Genomic DNA, 18,536 nt, shown 5'->3' with positions numbered 1-18,536 from the left:
AATAGGATAGTGAGGATCCCCAGTTGACCCTTATTAACTCAAGAGCTCAGTGTCCAGGACATGGTAGGTGCTCAATAATGTAATTGTTAAATTAATAAATTGTACAATGGTGATGATATTCACATTTAAGAGTATCGTGATAAGTGAATGAGATAATGTATTACATGTGTGTGTTTGATTATATATTATCAGTGTTCATAATTATTCACTATCTCCCTTTTACGTAGGAGGTATATACATCCCTGCCCCACTGACTCCAGGTGTGGTCATATGACTTGCATTGGCCAATGAATGTAAGTAGAAGTGACTTGTGCCACACATATCTGAGGAGAAGCTTTATATTAGATTGGGTGGTTCTGTTTGGGCTCTTGCACTTCTGCCTATGCCTCACAAACAGCACGTTCCAGACAGGAGTTGTCTGTTCAATCCAGATTCTGGAATGAGAAGACACATAGTCGACCTCTAGTGAAATCAGAGCTGCAGCTCACCTGTAGCTCTCAGGCAATGTGAGACAGAAATATATGGAATTGTTGTAAGCCACCTTAGCAAACCTGGCAAATACAGTATGAAACGAGCCTAACATATTGTATATGTTCAATAAACCAAACCATTCTAATCAGTGTTACTGTTTAGCTAGAGAAGCACTAAAGAAATGTGACTTAGTCCTTGAGTGAGACTGCACTAAAGCAAAGTCTACCCTGATTAACTAAGATAGTTTATACAGTACTATTCAGGTAACCTTAGGATTCCAGGTAAATGAAATAAATATATGACCTAGGACAATCATTGCATCAAAGTAGATTTGACTCTAATAAAAATTTCTAGCTACCATTCACTTCTAAATACCACTAGAAAGGCTTAGTAATATGTGTAGAGGTTGTTGGCAGGCGACTGAGGAAAAAAAGAGGTTCTAAAGTGACTACCAAGTGTCTATACTCAAAGGTAGTTCAGTAAGTCTATCAGTCCATCTGCCTGCCCTGCCCACACCCACTTCTTAGGGAACTGGCTCCAGCTTACGGCCTCCAAAGACAAAAACAACGATGGAGCAGTTAGCTGAAACCCAATGACTGGCCAAGGACCAATCCTGATGGTTCTTTCAAATCTTTGAACTGGAAGATACACAGATTGACCCTGATCTGTCAGTGATGTGTATTGGAGTTGTAGGGTCACAGAGGGATGTACTGGAAGCTATGTTTGCCCACGTGCACAATGACAAGCAATTAGAAAAGCTGGTTTATAGGATGAAACAGAAGAATGAAGCAAACTTACAAACAGAATGAGAGATGACAGAGTAGTTTCCAGAGAGAGAGAGAGAGAGAGAGAGAGAGAGAGAAGCTGCTGACAACTATCACCTCTCAAAAGTGCTGTAACAACTTTTGCTGTTGGGTTCCATATGATCTCTCCATGTTTTTCCAATACTTATCTTTTTCCTTGACATAACTTAAATAGATTTCTGTCCCTAACAATGAAATAATCTTTCAAAGAAGTAGTTGTTTTGTTTTGATTTGTTATGACCTTGCTAATCCTGACCCAAACAAAGAACTTAACTTATTTCTGGTGATTAATTTTAGAGGACAGGGGTGGGGGAGGAGTAGAAATGTGGATTATAGTGACAGAATTAACTTTTTGCAACTTAGAGTCCACAGCACTGGCAGAAATAACTTCACTATTTAAAACTATCAGAAACCATGATTATAAAATCATACTATATCGTCACCGTTTTCCAACTCAAGCACTAAAAGGCAGCAATGATATCAAGAAAAGATGCTAGAGTCAGAAGTTCTGAATTTTAGTGTCAGCTTTGCCTCTAAAAACCTTGTATCCTGAGGAATGCCCCTTTTCTGGGTCTCAGGGTTTTTTCTATTAAAAATAGGGAGCTGGAATGGCTAATTATTAGAGAAATGCAAATCAAAACTACAGTGAGGTACCACCTCACACTGGTCAGAATGTTCATCATCAAAAAGTCTATAAACAATAAATGCTGGAGAGAGTGTAGAGAAAAGGGAACCCCCTGCACTGGTGGTGGGAATGTAAATTGGTGCAGCCACTATGGAAAACACTACGGAGGTTCCTCAAAAAACTAAAAATAGAATTGCTGTATGACCAGGCAATCCCACTCCTGGGCATGTATCCAGACAAAATTATAACTCGAAAAGATACATGCACCCCTGTGTTCACTGCAGCACTATTTACAATAGCCAAGACATGGAAACAACATAAAAATCCAATGGCAGATGAATGAATAAAGAAGATGTGGTATACATATACAATGGAACACTACTCAGCCATAAAAAAGAATGAAATAATGCCATTTGCAGCAACATGGATAGACCTAGAGATTATCACAGTAAGTGAAGTAAGTCAGAAAGAGAAAGACAAATACTTATGATAGCACGTATATGTGGAATCTAAAATATGACACAAATGAACTTATCTGTTAAAAAGAAACAGACTCACAGACATAGAGAACAGACTTGTGGTTGCCAAGGTGGTCGGGTGAGGGTGGGGGAGAGATGGATTGGGAGTTTGGGATTAGCAAATGCAAACTATTATGTATGTATAACTGAACCACTCTGCTATACACCAGAAACTAACACAACATTGTAAATCAACTATACTTCAATAAAATGAATTTAGAAAAAATAGGGAGTTGGATAAGAGTTGTAGATTCCCTATAATAACAGAAACTTGAGCCACTAAAATGTTTTAAATATTTATGCTAACACATCCATTGCTAAAATACAGTGAATTCATACATTTATTACAAATCACTGTTTATGGTATATCAATAATCATATCTGGCTTTAAATAATTCTAAGAGATATTTTATTTCTCACCTTATAAATCAATGGTATTTAACCTCAGAAAAAAGGGCATGGTAATACCTATGTGCATCAAACAGAACAGCTGTTCCTATTTACTGCTAACAAAGGCAACCAACCTCCAACTATACTGAGAATTTCATACCACTGTTGTTGTTTCAAACAGCTTATTGTAATAGCTTTTTAAGTATGAAATAGATATAAAATGCAAGATCACTAATCTGTTCCAATAAAGAAGGGCGGACTATTGGTTATAAGAAAAGTTCTTTGGGAGTTCTATTGTGGGCTTATAAACAGTTTTTATCTAAGAGCCAAGTGTGGCATTCCTTAGCTTTAGCCCAATCTTGAAAACATTTATTTGCATATAACTCCTACTCACATAAACATTTTGAGAAAATTCAAAAGAATTTACTTCTCCTTCCCTAAGTGCTCTTGACTTTTCTCATTCTTGAAATAGTCACCATCCTGCCAGTAGAGGTGTTTCTAAGAGAAATGCACTTTATACTTGGCAGGGCAAATAAAAGGCTCCAAAGGAAAAAGCTCCTTTCCTACCTCTTTTCAGGGATGAGTACCATGAAAATTTCACATGAAATGGAAACATGCCCAACTTGTCCCAAAATGTTTCACAAGAGCAATTTAAAAATTAAATATCCCTGCACTTTTATCTATATTTAGAGATATAAAAATTATAAATTAATATTTACTGTGCAATTACCATTTGGCATTATCCAATTTAATCCTCATAATTACTCAATAAATAGGTATAAATACCATCCTCACTGTACAGATGAAGCTGTAACACACATAGAGCCCAGCAAGTTGCCCAGGTCATCAAACTAATACATGGCAGAGCCACTGACTCTCAGGCTTATAATCTGAGCCGTCACAGGGCCCTGACTTTTTATCCCTGATAGTGGATATGGCAATAATTTAACTGCACAGTGCTTTAACAAATGTATGGCCTTTTGTTATGATTTTACAGAGGAAGAACACTTCCAAATATTTGTATATGTGCAGTTTTTCTTTTGCTACTATCTTATTTAGCTCTCAGATCTAGGTTATCTAAAGAGTACTGTAAAAAGAATTTAGAAAAGTAAGGTGAACCAAACTAAGAACCAGGAAGAAAAGATTTCTCAAAGAACATTTATTTAATAGATAAAGACTATGGCCTCTGATTTATACACCTATCACATATGTTATCTAAAACTTCCATATAAAACCTATTTTAAGGCATGCAAATTTAATATATTATGAAAGTCAGTAATGCAAAGTATCTTAAAGTGCTCATTTACTAATGCATGTAACAAAATATACTGATTATGCAAGCACATTTAATTGGATATCATTAAAATAATGAGATTTAAGTACTGATGATTTTAAAACGAAAAAAATAGAAGTTGGAATTAGACATGAGATGCATTCAAAATGTTAATGAAACTTGCAATGTCATTACCACTTTAGTATATAATACTACTAATTTAAAAAAGAGCAATCACTGGCCATTTTCAACCAGTTCTAAACACAGTTTAGAGATGTATTTACTCAGTGACATAAAATATTTCATTGGATTAAGACTTTGTGCTTGGATAAAACCTTCTTTACAAATAACCTAAGAGCTATAGAGCAACCACTATTTTCTTCAAAGGTAGGCATCAAAATGACCAAAAAGATAAGAAAGTAAATTTTCCAAAGGAAGAGTTGTGCTTGGTAAATGGACACAATCTCAAAAGCTCTCACCAATATCATTCTGACCTGAAGTTATTAAATTCAGGTATTCTCTCAACTCTGGTGGCTTTAAAGTGGCTGAAGAAGACAAATGACATGTGAAAAGAACAGGTCTGCAGCTGTGAGGACATATTCACTTTCCTTGGTTTAAAGTTTCAAAAGAGTCTAGTGCCTCCGATGTCACCAAAGAAGGGACGGTAAGGCGCAAAATTCAATAGGGTAGAAGGACCTGAAACTTCTATTAAATTTCTCTTTTGACCTATTTGTCTAGCTCACTGGTAACAATACAGAAAAAGTGATATAAGAGTAACTTTCATTAAATTACCGAGACTAAAGCTTTGTTTTGTAGGAAGGGTATGTTTCAATTTTCCATTTTATAGAAATGGAAAAGGAAGCTTTAAGATCCATATGAACCTAAACCTCCTACAATTACAGAAAAAACAATATCACCGATTAGCTCTGGAATTAAAAGAAAAATGTTCACATTACCATTTACTGAAGAGGAAACTGAGACAGTGTCCAGCCCAAAGGCATAAAACCAGGGGATAAAGCAAAAGGACAAGACAAAAACTCTGGAATGAGCATCATAAATACTAGATTGGATTCTAGGTTAAAATCATTAAACTCTACTCAGATATAATTTTCAAATTCAGAATACTGCAATGAAGAGATCACAAAGGATCAATTAAAATTTCTAAGGACTAGGGACCCTTTTAAGGATCTCTCTCTTTTTTAAGGAATTTACTTTATTAGATTCCAAATGAAAGAAGTACTCCAAATAGCTGAGGGCTCAACACGTGAAACCTTCTGGCAATGATATTCCCTAGGATCTGCAGGCTAAGAATCTCAACCTCTCCAAAACAGCACACGATGCCCACCACCAGCTTTCATAGTGTTTTCATCCCATATATTGAAAAAGCACTGGTTGAGCTGAGTGAAAATGAGAAAAATAATGTCAGTTCACTAGAGGCATTAACAGTACAAAATGTCTCTCAGAATTCATCGAGATAATTGTCAAAATCAGGATAGAGAAAGGAATTAATGCTCAACAATATTCAGTAAAATGAATGAAATTCCTGTCAAAAATGTAATATTCCAAAATCATTTAGTGTGATTGGCAGCATCAAATATAGTGAAATGGATTTCTATTTCAAGATGCAGTTGGTTCTCTTCCAAGAGCTCAGGTTCTTGGTGCTCCTCCTGTACACAAGATTCTGCCCCCAGGCTCTGAAACACCTAACAACCCACACAGGGCTGGCTTTCCACTGCTACGATTAAGCAGTACAGAGGAGATCAGAAAATGAAAGAATTCTTAAAAATCTGTTGTTTATTAAATCATTTAACTTCAGGTCAAACAGTGAGACACAGATACACTAAAACACTTTAAAAATGAAAACTAATACTAAGAAATAAGCAAGTCAAAATGAGGAGTTTATTTGTAAAAAGCAAGAGAGGATATTTTCTTCTGTGGGTTTACACTGAAAGAGAAGTATGAGAGAATTCTGTTACTTTAATGCTAAGCATACTGTGTGTTAGCACAGTAAACACTTCATTTGCTCTATATGCAAAACGCAATGTGTTTGGATAATTTCTGGTCACGTTATGAAGCTCTGAAGCCGCCTTGCCCACAGATGCAGGATTTTGAATAATATAATATGTATATGGTAAAGAAAAAAAAGGCCTAGGCATGGACCAAAGTAAAGAAACAACAAAGATGAAATGCAGTTGTTTCTTAGCTCTCATTTTTTTTGGAAAAAAAAAAGTGTAATACAAGTATTGTCACATTTATGATGCAAAATATTAAACAAAAAATATTTGAGTAAAATTCTTCCTTTAATTTTCAAGCATTTATTTCTTAAATGGGTAATTACAGAAACAGGAACAGCTCAGAATGAAAGACCTTTCCTCTGTGGAACTCTGATGATAGCACTGTGCTATGGGAAGCCCCTAAAGATGTAGAAGGCTGAGCACATTCATCTTGTTCTAAAATTCAAATTAAATACCCCTACCATACATGTATGTATGTGTAATTAGATAGAAAATTTACAAATATGGCGGCATGGTATGGTGGTGCAGAGCACAGGTTCTAGATTTAGACTACAAGTTTGATTTCTGGCTCTAAGATTATTACTAAGTCTGTAACCTCTGGCGAATTCCTTAACCTTTCTGGACTTCAGTTTCCTCAATGGTAAAACAGAGGCAATATTTATGACTACTATACAGGCTTGTTTTGGGGACTGAGTGAAAACAAAATGCTTAGAACAATGTCCAGTATATAATAAGTGCTTAATAAATGTTAGCCATTATTACTTTATGTTAATGTTCTCATTTAATTCTTATCACAAATCTGTGAGGTAGGTATTATTACTCTCATCCCATAGGTGAGGCAAGTTAAGTAACTTGCCCAAAGTCCCACAGAGGTAAAGCAGAATTTGACTCTGGATCTGTCTCGTTTGAGGCCTATGCTCTTACTTCTACCTAATACGTCACATGTTCCCTATGTCTTGCTCTTATGCCATCATAACATTTACAAAGATGTATTTAAATTGCCTTTTAACTGATCTTTCACCCTCAAAGCAAACTATATGTGGACAGAGATTGGGTCCTGTTTACTCATTCCACTCCTGCCCACTCATATATATTTCAGAGCTTTTGTGCCAGGCATTGTGTTAGGTGCTAGAATATCATGGAACTCAAAGACCGCTCAAAATGACAGATAATCAAAATATACCATTACAAACTGGCATAGTTGTAATGAAGGAAAGCGGTACAGTGCTAGAAAAGAGCATAAGATTTATTTCTCATTTATTTGGGGGAAGTCAAAGAAGGGCTTTCTGGAGAGGGGAGACTTAAGCTGAGATGAGAAGACTGAGTAAGAGTTAACAAGGTAAAGAAATGGGGATATAAACCACTTGTGCATAGGACCCTAAGTGGAGACCTCACCTGGTGTGTGAGGAAGGGAAAGCCAATATGGCTGGAAAGAAGCAAGTGTGGCTGACAGCTGGTGAGCTCAGGGAGAGGTGAGAGACCAGAGCACATGGGAGCATTAAGGATTTGGGAGTTTGTCCTTGGTACAGTGAAAATTCCAGCTGTTTTTTAGAACGATCACTCTAGCTGCAGTGTGGAGATAGGATGGTAAAAGGATAAGCGAAGAAGCTGGGAAATCTACTCGGATGCTCTAACAGTAAATCAGGGAAATGTGATGGTGGTTTGGGACTAGGAGGGTTCTGAGGGTGGGAAGAAGTAAACAGATTCAACGTAGATTGACTCCCCTATGCCTATCACACTGTATGACAGTAACAGGAATTCAATAATTTGTTGACTGACTAATCATGAGTGATTCCTCAAGCAGAGCTGTGGCTGGTTCTAAGGCATCCACTAACTCACAGATGTATGACCTTCTACTGAGCAGTATAATCATCCAGTGAACATAAGATACATAGGAAGATGTTGAAGAAATGAGTATCAAACTCATAAAACAGCTGGCAAGACTCCACTTATGAAAAACTCTTGATGTGTAAGTGTATCTTTGTGAAACAAAATGCCTCTCCCATTCTGACAATGAAAAATTTTAAAAGCCAGATATCTTTCTGCTCTGTGACTTTCCAAGCTTGTTAGAGAAATATATTATTTAAAATGGCCTGGAGCTATGCTGCCAGAAACACAGTAAAACACTAAGGGTTCTGAAAGAAAGCCCTTTCATTTAAGGAAAAGAAAAAGCTGTAGTTAGAAAGGCAATCAATACTTATTACTCTACCTTCTTTCTTCTAAAACATGGTCTCTGTCATTACTTCCTAAAATAGCAAAATATTTTGATTATCTATTAGCAACAAATTCAAATGCATAGTTAATACATTTTCTCATAATCTGATAATTTCACTGTCAGGACAGAGAATGTTTTAGCCATGTTATTTAATAATTTTGACCTTTTGTCCATAAGACATTTGTTTTGCAAAAACTATAAAACTAAAACAATCTGAAAAATACAAATGTTTGTCCATGTGGCTATGAGAACAAGAGACTAGGATTATAGTCAACTGAATTTAAAATCTGACCGTTAGTTCCATCACCCATAAAAATGTTTTCCCATCCTTCAAGAGCATTAATCACACGGTAACAAAGGGGTGGTCAGGCTTACTTATATCAACTTTCTTGCTAGATTAGGTTAAACCTAAGATACCTATTGATTTCTCAATAATTAAAGCTTTAATTATTATTAACTTAGTTAAAACAAACAGTATATTGCCTAGCCAGAGTGATAAGCTCAAGTGTTTGGGGGCACAAATAAAGCTTAATTTTGCATAGGAAAAGAGTGTTCTTCAGCAAAAGATTACATCCCAAGGTTCAGCAAAGTGTCTTGCACAACTTTGATCAAAAGGCCAATTACCAGCACCTCTACCATGGCTTCAAGGTATAGGTGGTAGAGATCAGGAGAACAAAAGGGTTGGATTGGATTTCTATTTAAGGAACCTAACAAGCTTAAAAATAAAATATAATGTGTCTTCTTCCATTTGGTAGGAAACCACTTTCCCCTACACTGAAAATAAAACTTTATATGGTACACTGTAACTTTAGAATGTTTTTAGAGTCTTGAAAATACTTTTTCTGCAGAAGTAGAAAAAGATATTGTGTTGGCCAAAAAGTTCGTTTGGGTTTTTCCAAACCATCTACAGAAAGATCCGAATGAACTTTTTGGCCAACCTAATACATAAGAGCATCAAATGCTGCTTTGTTCTTGTTACTATAAGAACTACTTTAAAGAATCTTGGTGACCATAGCAGATGATAACAGAAAATCTTAGAAGTTTATAAGATTTAAAGTTGAATAAAATAAAAATATAAATTGTTCCATCTATCCTTTATCATTCCAGAAAACAAAATTAAATATATTATTAGCTAAAATTCATATTTTACCAACATATACACACATTATTAATATTTTAATTCACATAAACAAAGAGAAACTAATAACCTCGAGTTTATGTTAATCTCATTTTATTAAGAAAGCTCTTCCTTCTGCTTGGTTCACACCGGTGTAACTAGTCCAAAATTAACTTCATTAATAGGAAAAGTCACTTCTTCCAGCAGGGAAAATAAAAGCCTAAGCTTTGACCTTGGACAGCTATTAGTTACAAAGAAAAATTAGAAAATAGCATACTCCAAATATAATGTTTTACTGAAAGCATGCAAATTTATTACTGAGACCCTAAACAATATTCCATTCTATCTGAACATACAAATTAAATGTTATTTTCATTCTCAGAATTGTATCAGACAACAGGTAGCTTAACTGAGAAAAATTTGTATATGCTCATTTTTGCTAAACAATTAATTCATAGCAAGGCCATTTAAAACAAATATATCCCAAGACATCTATATGTCAACAGAAAAGACCAATATTTCTTAACTAAAGTGAATAACATTAAGATACTATACATAGAAAATCCTAAAAATGCTGCCAGAAAACTACTAGAGTTCATCAATGAATTTGGTAAAGTTGCAGGATTCACAATTAATACACAGAAATCTCTTGCATTCCTACACACTAACAACGAAAGATCAGAAAGAGAATTAAGGAAACAATCCCATTTACCACTGCATCAAAAATAATAAAATACAGTAAATCCCCTACATATGCACCTTCAAGCTGCAAACTTTCAAAGATGCGAATGTGTATCTGGTTCCAGCAAGGAACCAGAAACTGTGCCACCAATGTCAGGTGTAAATGAAATTGCAGCTTGCCCTCCATCTCCTATTGCTGATGATCCTTCAGCTCTACCATCTCCCACCTCTCCTCCCTCCTCCAGTCAGTAATTCTTGCCTGTTCACCTGATGCCAGCCCCTCTAATGCCAGCTGTTATACTGTACTACTGTATTTTTCAAGGTACTGTACTGTAAGATTAACAATGTTTTCTTTATTGTTTCTGTTTGTTTTTTATGTGTTATTTGTGTGAAAAGTATTATAAACCTATTACAGTACAGTAGTATATAGATGATTGTGTTAGTTGGGCACCTAGACTAACTTCGTTGGACTTACGAACAAATTGGACTTACGAAAGCACTGTTGGAACGGAACTTGTTCATATGTAGGGGACTTACTGTACCTAGGAATAAACCTACCTAAGGAGACAAAAGACTTTTACTGTGAAAACTATAAAACACGGATGAAAGAAATCGAAGATGACACAAACAGATGGAATGATACACCCTGTTCTGGGATTGGAAGAATCAATACTGTCAAAATGACTACATTACCCAAGGCAACCTACAGATTCAATGCAATCCCTATCAAATTACCAATGGCATTTTTCACAGAACAAAGAACAGAAATTTTTAAGTTTGTATGGAAAGACAAAAGACCCCAAATAGCTAAAGCAATCCTGAGGGAAAGAAATGGAGCTGGAGGAAACAGGCTCCCTGACTTCAGACTATACTACAAAGCTACAATCATAAAAACAGTATGGTACTGGCACAAAAACAGACATATAGATCAATGCAACAGGATAGAAAGCCCAGAAATAAATCCACTCACTTATGGTCAATTAATCTATGACAAAGGAGGCAAGAATACACATTGGAGAAAAGACAGTCTCTTCAATAAGTGGTGCTGGGAAAACTGGACAGCTACATGTAAAAGAATGAAATTAGAACACTCCCTAACACCATACACAAAAATAAACTCAAAATGGATTAAAGACCTAAATGTAAGGCCAGATATTATAAAACTCTTAGAGGAAAACATAGGCAGAACACTCTTTGACATAAATTGCATCAATATCTTTTTGGATCCACCTCCTAGAGTAATGAAACTAAAAACAAAAATAAAGAAATAGGCCTAATTAAACTTAAAAGCTTCTGAACAGCAAAGGAAACCATAAACAAAACAAAAAGACAACCCACAAAATGGGAGAAAATATTTGCAAACAAAGTGACCAACAAGAAATTAATCTCCAAAATATATAAACAGCTCATGCAGCTCGATATCAAAAAAACAAACAACCTAATCAACAAATGGGCAGAAGAAAGATCTAAATAGACATTTCTCCAAAGAAGACATACATGGCCAAAAAAGCACATAAAAAGATGCTCAACCTCACTAATTATCAGAGAAATGCAAATCAAAACTATAACGACATATCACCTCACACCTGTCAGAATGGCCATCATCAAAAATCTACAAACAATAAATGCTGGAGAGGGTGTGGAGAAAAGGGAACCCTCCTACACTGTTGGTTGAAATGTAAACTGGTACCACCACTATGGAGGACAGTATGGAGGTTCCTTAACAAACTAAAAAAATAAAACTACCATATCTAGCAATCCCACTCCTGGGCATATATCCACAGAAAACCATGATTTGAAAGGATACATATACCCCAATGTTCACTGCAGCACTATTTATAATAGGCAAGACATGGAAACAACCTAAATGTCCATCAACAGATGAATGGATAAAGAAGTTGTGGTGCATATACACAATGGAATATAGCCACAAAAAAGAATGAAATAATGCCATTTGTAGCAACATGGATGGACCTAGAGACTGTCATACTAAGTGAAGTAAGTCAGACAGAGAAAGACAAATATCATAATGGTATCACTCATATGTGGAGCCTAATTTAAAAAATGATACAAATAAACTTATTTGCAAAACAGAAACAGACTCACTGATTTCAAAAACAAATTTATGGTTACCAAAGGGGAAATTTGGGAGGGAGGGATAAATTAGGAGCTTGGGATTAACATACACACACACTACTATATCTAAAATACATAACCAACAAGGACCTACTGTATAGCACAGGGAACTCTATTCAATATTGTAATAACGTACATAGGTGAAGATTCTGAAAAAGAATGAATATATGTATATGTATAACTGAATCACTTTGCTGTACACCTGAAACTAACAAAACACTGTAAATCAACTATACTTCAGTAAAATTTAAAAAATAAATAACATTAAAATGAGGTATTTCAATTAATTTGAAATCAAACACAGTTTCCAATAGCAGACAGTACAAAAGATAACATCACCCCTCATTTGAACTATAAAATCTCAAACTTTTGGATTATTTATTTCTTCAAATTATAGGCTCTTTATTGTCAAATTCAGAATCCTTTGATATTTTCTTAAAACAGATGAAATTTGCTTTCTTCCCTTAGGGAAATGCCAGACTACAGTATATCTGAGAAATACCATTAAATTAGTTTAATTACTTCATGTTGACTTGATAAGTCGCTGCTCTTTAATGCAAAAACTGCCACTTGTAATTAATGACTCTTCGTACTGCTTCAATTGATCAAATGTCTAATACACATAAAACATTGAAAGAAATTCTGTGTATCTTACAGCAATTCAGTAGCGAAGTCTTGTCCCAGGGGTATGTAAATCTGAAGTACAAGAAACCTCTGGATCAGTCCAACTAAAACGAGAGGGGGAAAATATACATTTATATGTCCAAACCATTTATATGTATATATAAACAAAACAATCACATGTCATCAACAAGCTGAAGCTTTTATCATTTCAGTAATACACAGAACTGCAACAGCACTACCCCTGAGTTACAACCTCATTATAAAAGCAAAAAAAATGATGAACTCAAATCAAACTCTAACAACAAATGCTGTCTTTTAAAGTCGCATCTATGGGCTTGGTGAAATTTTAATGAAAATTTACAAAATAATAATTTTTTATTTACTATTTTTATTAGGTTGCAAGAAAGTGCACACATTCAATAGACACATATAAAATTGAACTACGGACTCTCATTAAGGCAGTTATAAAAGCATGTGGCAATTATTTTAACTGTACTTAACTGTACTTAACAACTGAACGAAAAACAATAGATCAAAAAACCAGTTCTAATTATGACAACTGCAGCTGAAGGTTTGATGAGCTATATCTAGTTCATATGGTTTTAAATGTGTCTAAAATGAGATGGATGAACATATTTTCTGTTATAATACCTTTTGCTAATTTAATACATTTTTGATTAAGTTAATGCTCACAAATTAAGACCTGATAGTTTTTATTCCCCATCACGAGCTTCACCTGGATTAAAAAAATATTTGGAGAAAGACCTATGGTACTTTTGATAACTGAAGTCTACAACTGCTTCAAAAATCAACTGATTTCACATTACCTCTTCAGACCCATTCACTTAATTCCCTTCCTCTTAGCTTTTGAACTTTTGCTTGATCTCTCAATTATGATGCTCTTAATAAACGTTTTAGTATCACTTCCTCCTAAAACATGACTTCTAGGAACTTTTTTCCCAATGTGAGACACTGGGTAGGAAATGAAAATGTCGATATATCTGTGAACCTCTCCTACAAATCTAACAGTACAGGCCAATATGTGGAGAAAGGCCTCAAGGAAGGCAACTGGTCTAACATGCACGTTATTTTCTGTTTATTCCAACTTAGTAGATTTAACAAATTTAAGTCTTTTAAAGTAACAGTACATGTTTGGGTAGTCTATATATAAAGATCTTCTGGTTTAGAATTCCTATGGTAAAATGTTTTACAACATTCTTGAACAACTTAAACAGTTCCTATATTTTACCCCAAATCTAGTTTCGAAACAAAACCGTATTTGACTGAATGTGCTTAACATTTTAAAAATCAAACATACAAAGGTAACTTTTACTTAAAATACTAAGCTTATAAACGGCTGCAAAGAGCCAACAGCAGAGTAAGCAACATAATGGAAATAGGGGTAACAGCCTCTGAACTTAGAAAATTCTCTAGGAATCAGATTCTACCATATTTATGGGAAAAGCCAACAAGACAAACAGAGTTCTGGATTACAAAACCAAAATGAGATACCAAAATGAGGCCAACTTAAATAAACCACTGTTAATCTATCTCTCTCTTGCATCTTCCATTGATTGGACCTACAGTATTTTTCCATTGCACAAAGGCCCCCATAAGTAGAACTGAGAGAGCACTGGGATAAATGAAGTCACTCTTTACAAAAGGTCCCTAATTTATGTCACAAATCTCACTGAATCAGCACTGTTCTCTTCAAACACAAAGAGCTACACATATAGGGCATTTTTGTATGAACACTTTTAGATATGAAAGATGTTTGCCCCCCCAAAGAGAGCTTTGTAACTCAACTCTCTCACGTATAGAAGCCCTGGTTTCCAAAAGGCTTCACTTCTAAGATTAAAATAAGTACAATACCGTATGGTGATCATCTGACAAAGAAAAAAGTACATTAATAACATTTGACATACACTGATCCTGTGTGTCAGAAATGCTAAATAAACTCTACAGTAACATTTTTTTCCCAGTGGCCTAGTAAATATAAACTGACTCCTCATGTCTACATGATATTTAAAATTTGAATTTAAAATCTACATTTAAAATGCTGAATGTGAAACTATTGTTAGTCAAAAACGCCCATCAAGTACATAAAATTCATAAAAATTCACTCTTTTTACTGAAATATCCAGGTTTCTGCAGTTTTATAATCTCTTCTCTGCCTGAGACAGAAACTACCTCTATGTTTTAAGGGGTCAGATCCTTTCTTCTTTCGAATATTTTAAGACACATTTATCTGGTAAAACACCATTAGGTTTTTAAACAGTGGTTTTTACAGTTGTTTCATTACAGCAAATGACAGTTGTATATATATACCTCAATATACATTTTGCAAGTGTTACACTGTCCAAAGAGTTGGGAGTAGACCACAGTACAGTAATCCTTTATAAGTGACCTGATAAATCATGACTGAAGATATTTCCTGGTTCTATCACAGCCCTAGCACAAACAGCGCACTAAAGTACACCTTTCCCACTGCAACACAGAGAACAATTATCCCTTCATCATGTGTTATTCCATATACCTTGGGCAAATCAGAAAACCTGTTCGGGACTTCTTATTCTTCATGTGTAAAACTGAGTTGATAATTTAGGTTTACCCCTCACAGAATCATTTGTGTAGATTAAATTAGATCTATCCTTTAATAAAGATTCACTGAACATATACTATATGCAAGACTCAGTGTTGAAGCTTTTGTAGTGAATAAGACAGGCATGGTCTTATTCTAGTACCCTCTTAGAACTTATATACTAGTTCCATGAAGGAGAAGGTCAGGGTGCTATGAAAGCATATAATCCTGGGTCCTTGAGAGGAAGAGGACGATGAGTGAAGGTTTTCTTGAAGAAGTAACATTGGAATTCAGCTGGGAAGAACAGCAGGGATTGACTGGGCAAGGAAGATAGGGGTAGAGGAGAGGAATAAATACTGCAGGGAGAGGGAGTACTCCATCATGTGATGGAAGAGGCTATAGTAGATTGCATGAACTTAAAGGCCTAAAGGACTGGTAGGAGAGACAGAAGGGGAAAAGTAGCAGGGGATAAGTCTGCCAAATAGCCAGGAACTCAATTACGTGGGGCCTTGAAAGCCATGTGAAGGATACAGGTCATCCTAAAATCAATGGGAAGCCACTCATCCATTCACTCATTTACTCAACAAAGATTTACTGAATGTCTACTATGTGCCAGGCACTGTTCTAGGTGAACAAAATAGACTAAATTTCTGTGCTGGTAGGCCTTAGTTTCTGGTGATGATGAAAAAAACAATAAAAGAACATAAACAGCATGTTAAATGGTGATAATTACTATAGGAAAAGGGAGAGCAGGGTAAAGGGGATTAAGAATGGGGAAAGGATACAAAGCACAGGTTGTAATTTAAGTATAGATCAGGATGGGTCCTCACTGAGAAGGTGACATTTTATTTGGTAAAGGCCTGAAGAGGGGGAGAGAGTGAGCCATGTAGCTATTTGGGGAACAAAAGCCCTAGGTAGAGGGTGCGGCTTGTGCACCAGAGCTAAGGTGCTAAGGTACCAGGCTATGGTTGAAAGGAGCAAGGAGACCTGCATAGTTTGAGCAGAGTGAAAAAGGAAATAGTAATAGCAGGTAGAGTTAAAGTTAAGTAAAAAGAGTGAAGAGGGCAGCAGATACCACAGGGTCCTAAAGATTTTGGGGTTTTACCCTGAGAAAGAGGGAGTGTTTTCAGCAGAATCACTCTGGCTGATAAGTTGACGACAGACTGTAGGGAGGCAAGTCAGAAACAGGGAGACTAATTAGAAGACTACTGCAATAATCCAAGCATGAGATAATGGTGGCTTGGACCAGGGTGGTAGCAGGGAGGTGGCAAGAAGTAGTCAGACTCTAAATCTAATTTAAAGATAGAGCCAATAAGATTTTCTAGATGAAAAAAAGGAAAAATCAAGCTGATTTAAGAGTTTTTGGTCTGAGCAACTGAAAGACAAATTGCTAACAACTGAGATGGGGCAGTCTGCAGGAGGAGGAAGAAAAATTTCTAGGGTAAAGCTGTGCAAGTATAAATGTCAACTAAGCAACTGAATATACAAATCTGGAGTTTGGGACACAAGTCAGAGATGGAAATGTAAGCTAGTATACAACAGAGATGATATTTAAAGCCATGAGGCTAGAGCCCAAAACCAAAGGAGTAAATGTAGTTCAAGGTCAAGAAGGTCAAGGACTGAGTCCAGAGGCATTGCAGCATTAAGTTGTGTTGGGGAGAAGAGGAAGAACCATGAAAGGAGACTAAGAATAAAGACCAGCAAAGTAGGAGAAAAAAAACTATGAGTATGGGCATCCTGGAAGATGAGTGAAGAAAGTACTATATCAAGGAGGAGTGTGTCCCCTTTGTCAATGCTGCTGTTAAGTTAAGCAAGATGAGGGCTGAAAACTGGCCATTGGATTCAGGAACAGAGAGAGTACTAGTGACTCTGACAAGAGCAGTATCAGTAGAATAGTGAAGTCAAAGTCACTGAAGGGTTTTAGAAAGAGGAAGTCATAATGAGTTTATTTAAAGAAAAAAAGACCAAAAGTTGGGGCAGGGGGAGGCTGAGAGGAACCTCATAAAGATGACCTCATCCACCAGAGCAGCTGAAACTTAGATCAACACAGGGCTTCAGGGATGCTGATCCCGACAGACACACCATTTGATTCAGATGCCACAGGCAGAGAAAACAATGGTTTCAAACATGAGCCTCAAACAGAAAGTCCCCGGAGAGACCATCCAAATGATAGATGTTTACATGTAACAGAGCTTCTTCTCATTATGGGCAACTCTATATAACATGTTCCAGCATTAATAGCAACATGGATTTATTTATTTAACTGGCTAATGATTTACAAGTCTCATTATCAAGGCCAAATGGTTACCAGGAGAAATTATAACCTATATTGTTATAGTTTCTTAGTATGGCGAGTTTAACAAAATTACTAAACACCAACTATATATGACACACTAAGTTAGGGGTACAAAGTAGATGATGCAAGAGTCCTGCCCTGGAGAAGTACACAATCTGATAATCAGTGTCACACCTTCCTTTATTTGATCAGATGCTGAGTTTAAAAAAAACTTTGACATATTTAGAGATGCTCAAGTACAATTCAGAAATATTGCTATTTAAAGTGAAAAGTTAAAAATACTGAATTTCACTATTAGACTTTCTTCACAGGTACTTAATATAGTAGGAAACACATACAAGGTACCTAATGTCAAGTTGGCATAAATAAAGTGGATGTTTACTCTTAAAATAGGAATACATAATGGTAACTGAACTTAATTTAGAAATGTTAACAGAAAGCCAATTCTCTATTCAAGGCATGCCATTAAATTTAAAGTTAACCATAACAATGTCACATAGAAGGTCATTTTATACAAGTGAAAATAACTATAAATTCCCATTATCAAAAATTCCAAATAATCTTAAAAACATTGGTGCAGGACAGACTATATAAACTGTTTCATTTGTTACAGGGCTGCACATGCTACTGAAAAGCCAGATTAATTTTTAATTACAGGGCATTGTGCAAGAAATACATTAAAAGGTTCTTCCCTTTCTTCCAATTAAAACTATTATCTTTCCATTTTTAAAAAGCAATTATAACACATTAGTTTTATTTCTAAAAAGAAACTTAGATAAAAGTGGGAAAGG

At 35.6% G+C, this 18,536-nt stretch overlaps 1 protein-coding gene across 12 annotated transcripts in view; it reads right to left on the bottom strand.

The window, feature by feature from the left end:
* The window catches only part of CFAP20DC (CFAP20 domain containing), a 352,715-nt gene that overhangs the window by 327,153 nt on the left and 7,026 nt on the right, over positions 1-18,536 (bottom strand). For all 12 annotated transcript variants that reach the window (XM_060308448.1, XM_060308451.1, XM_060308450.1 and 9 more), the window contains one exon: positions 12,900-12,972. In XM_060308448.1, the coding sequence (XP_060164431.1) occupies positions 12,900-12,972 (73 nt within the window). The remainder of the gene's footprint in view (positions 1-12,899; positions 12,973-18,536) is intronic.

Source organism: Globicephala melas, chromosome 11, assembly GCF_963455315.2.
Source record: "Globicephala melas chromosome 11, mGloMel1.2, whole genome shotgun sequence".
NCBI lineage: Eukaryota > Metazoa > Chordata > Mammalia > Artiodactyla > Delphinidae > Globicephala > Globicephala melas.
This window is presented reverse-complemented; position numbering and strand designations above follow the sequence as displayed.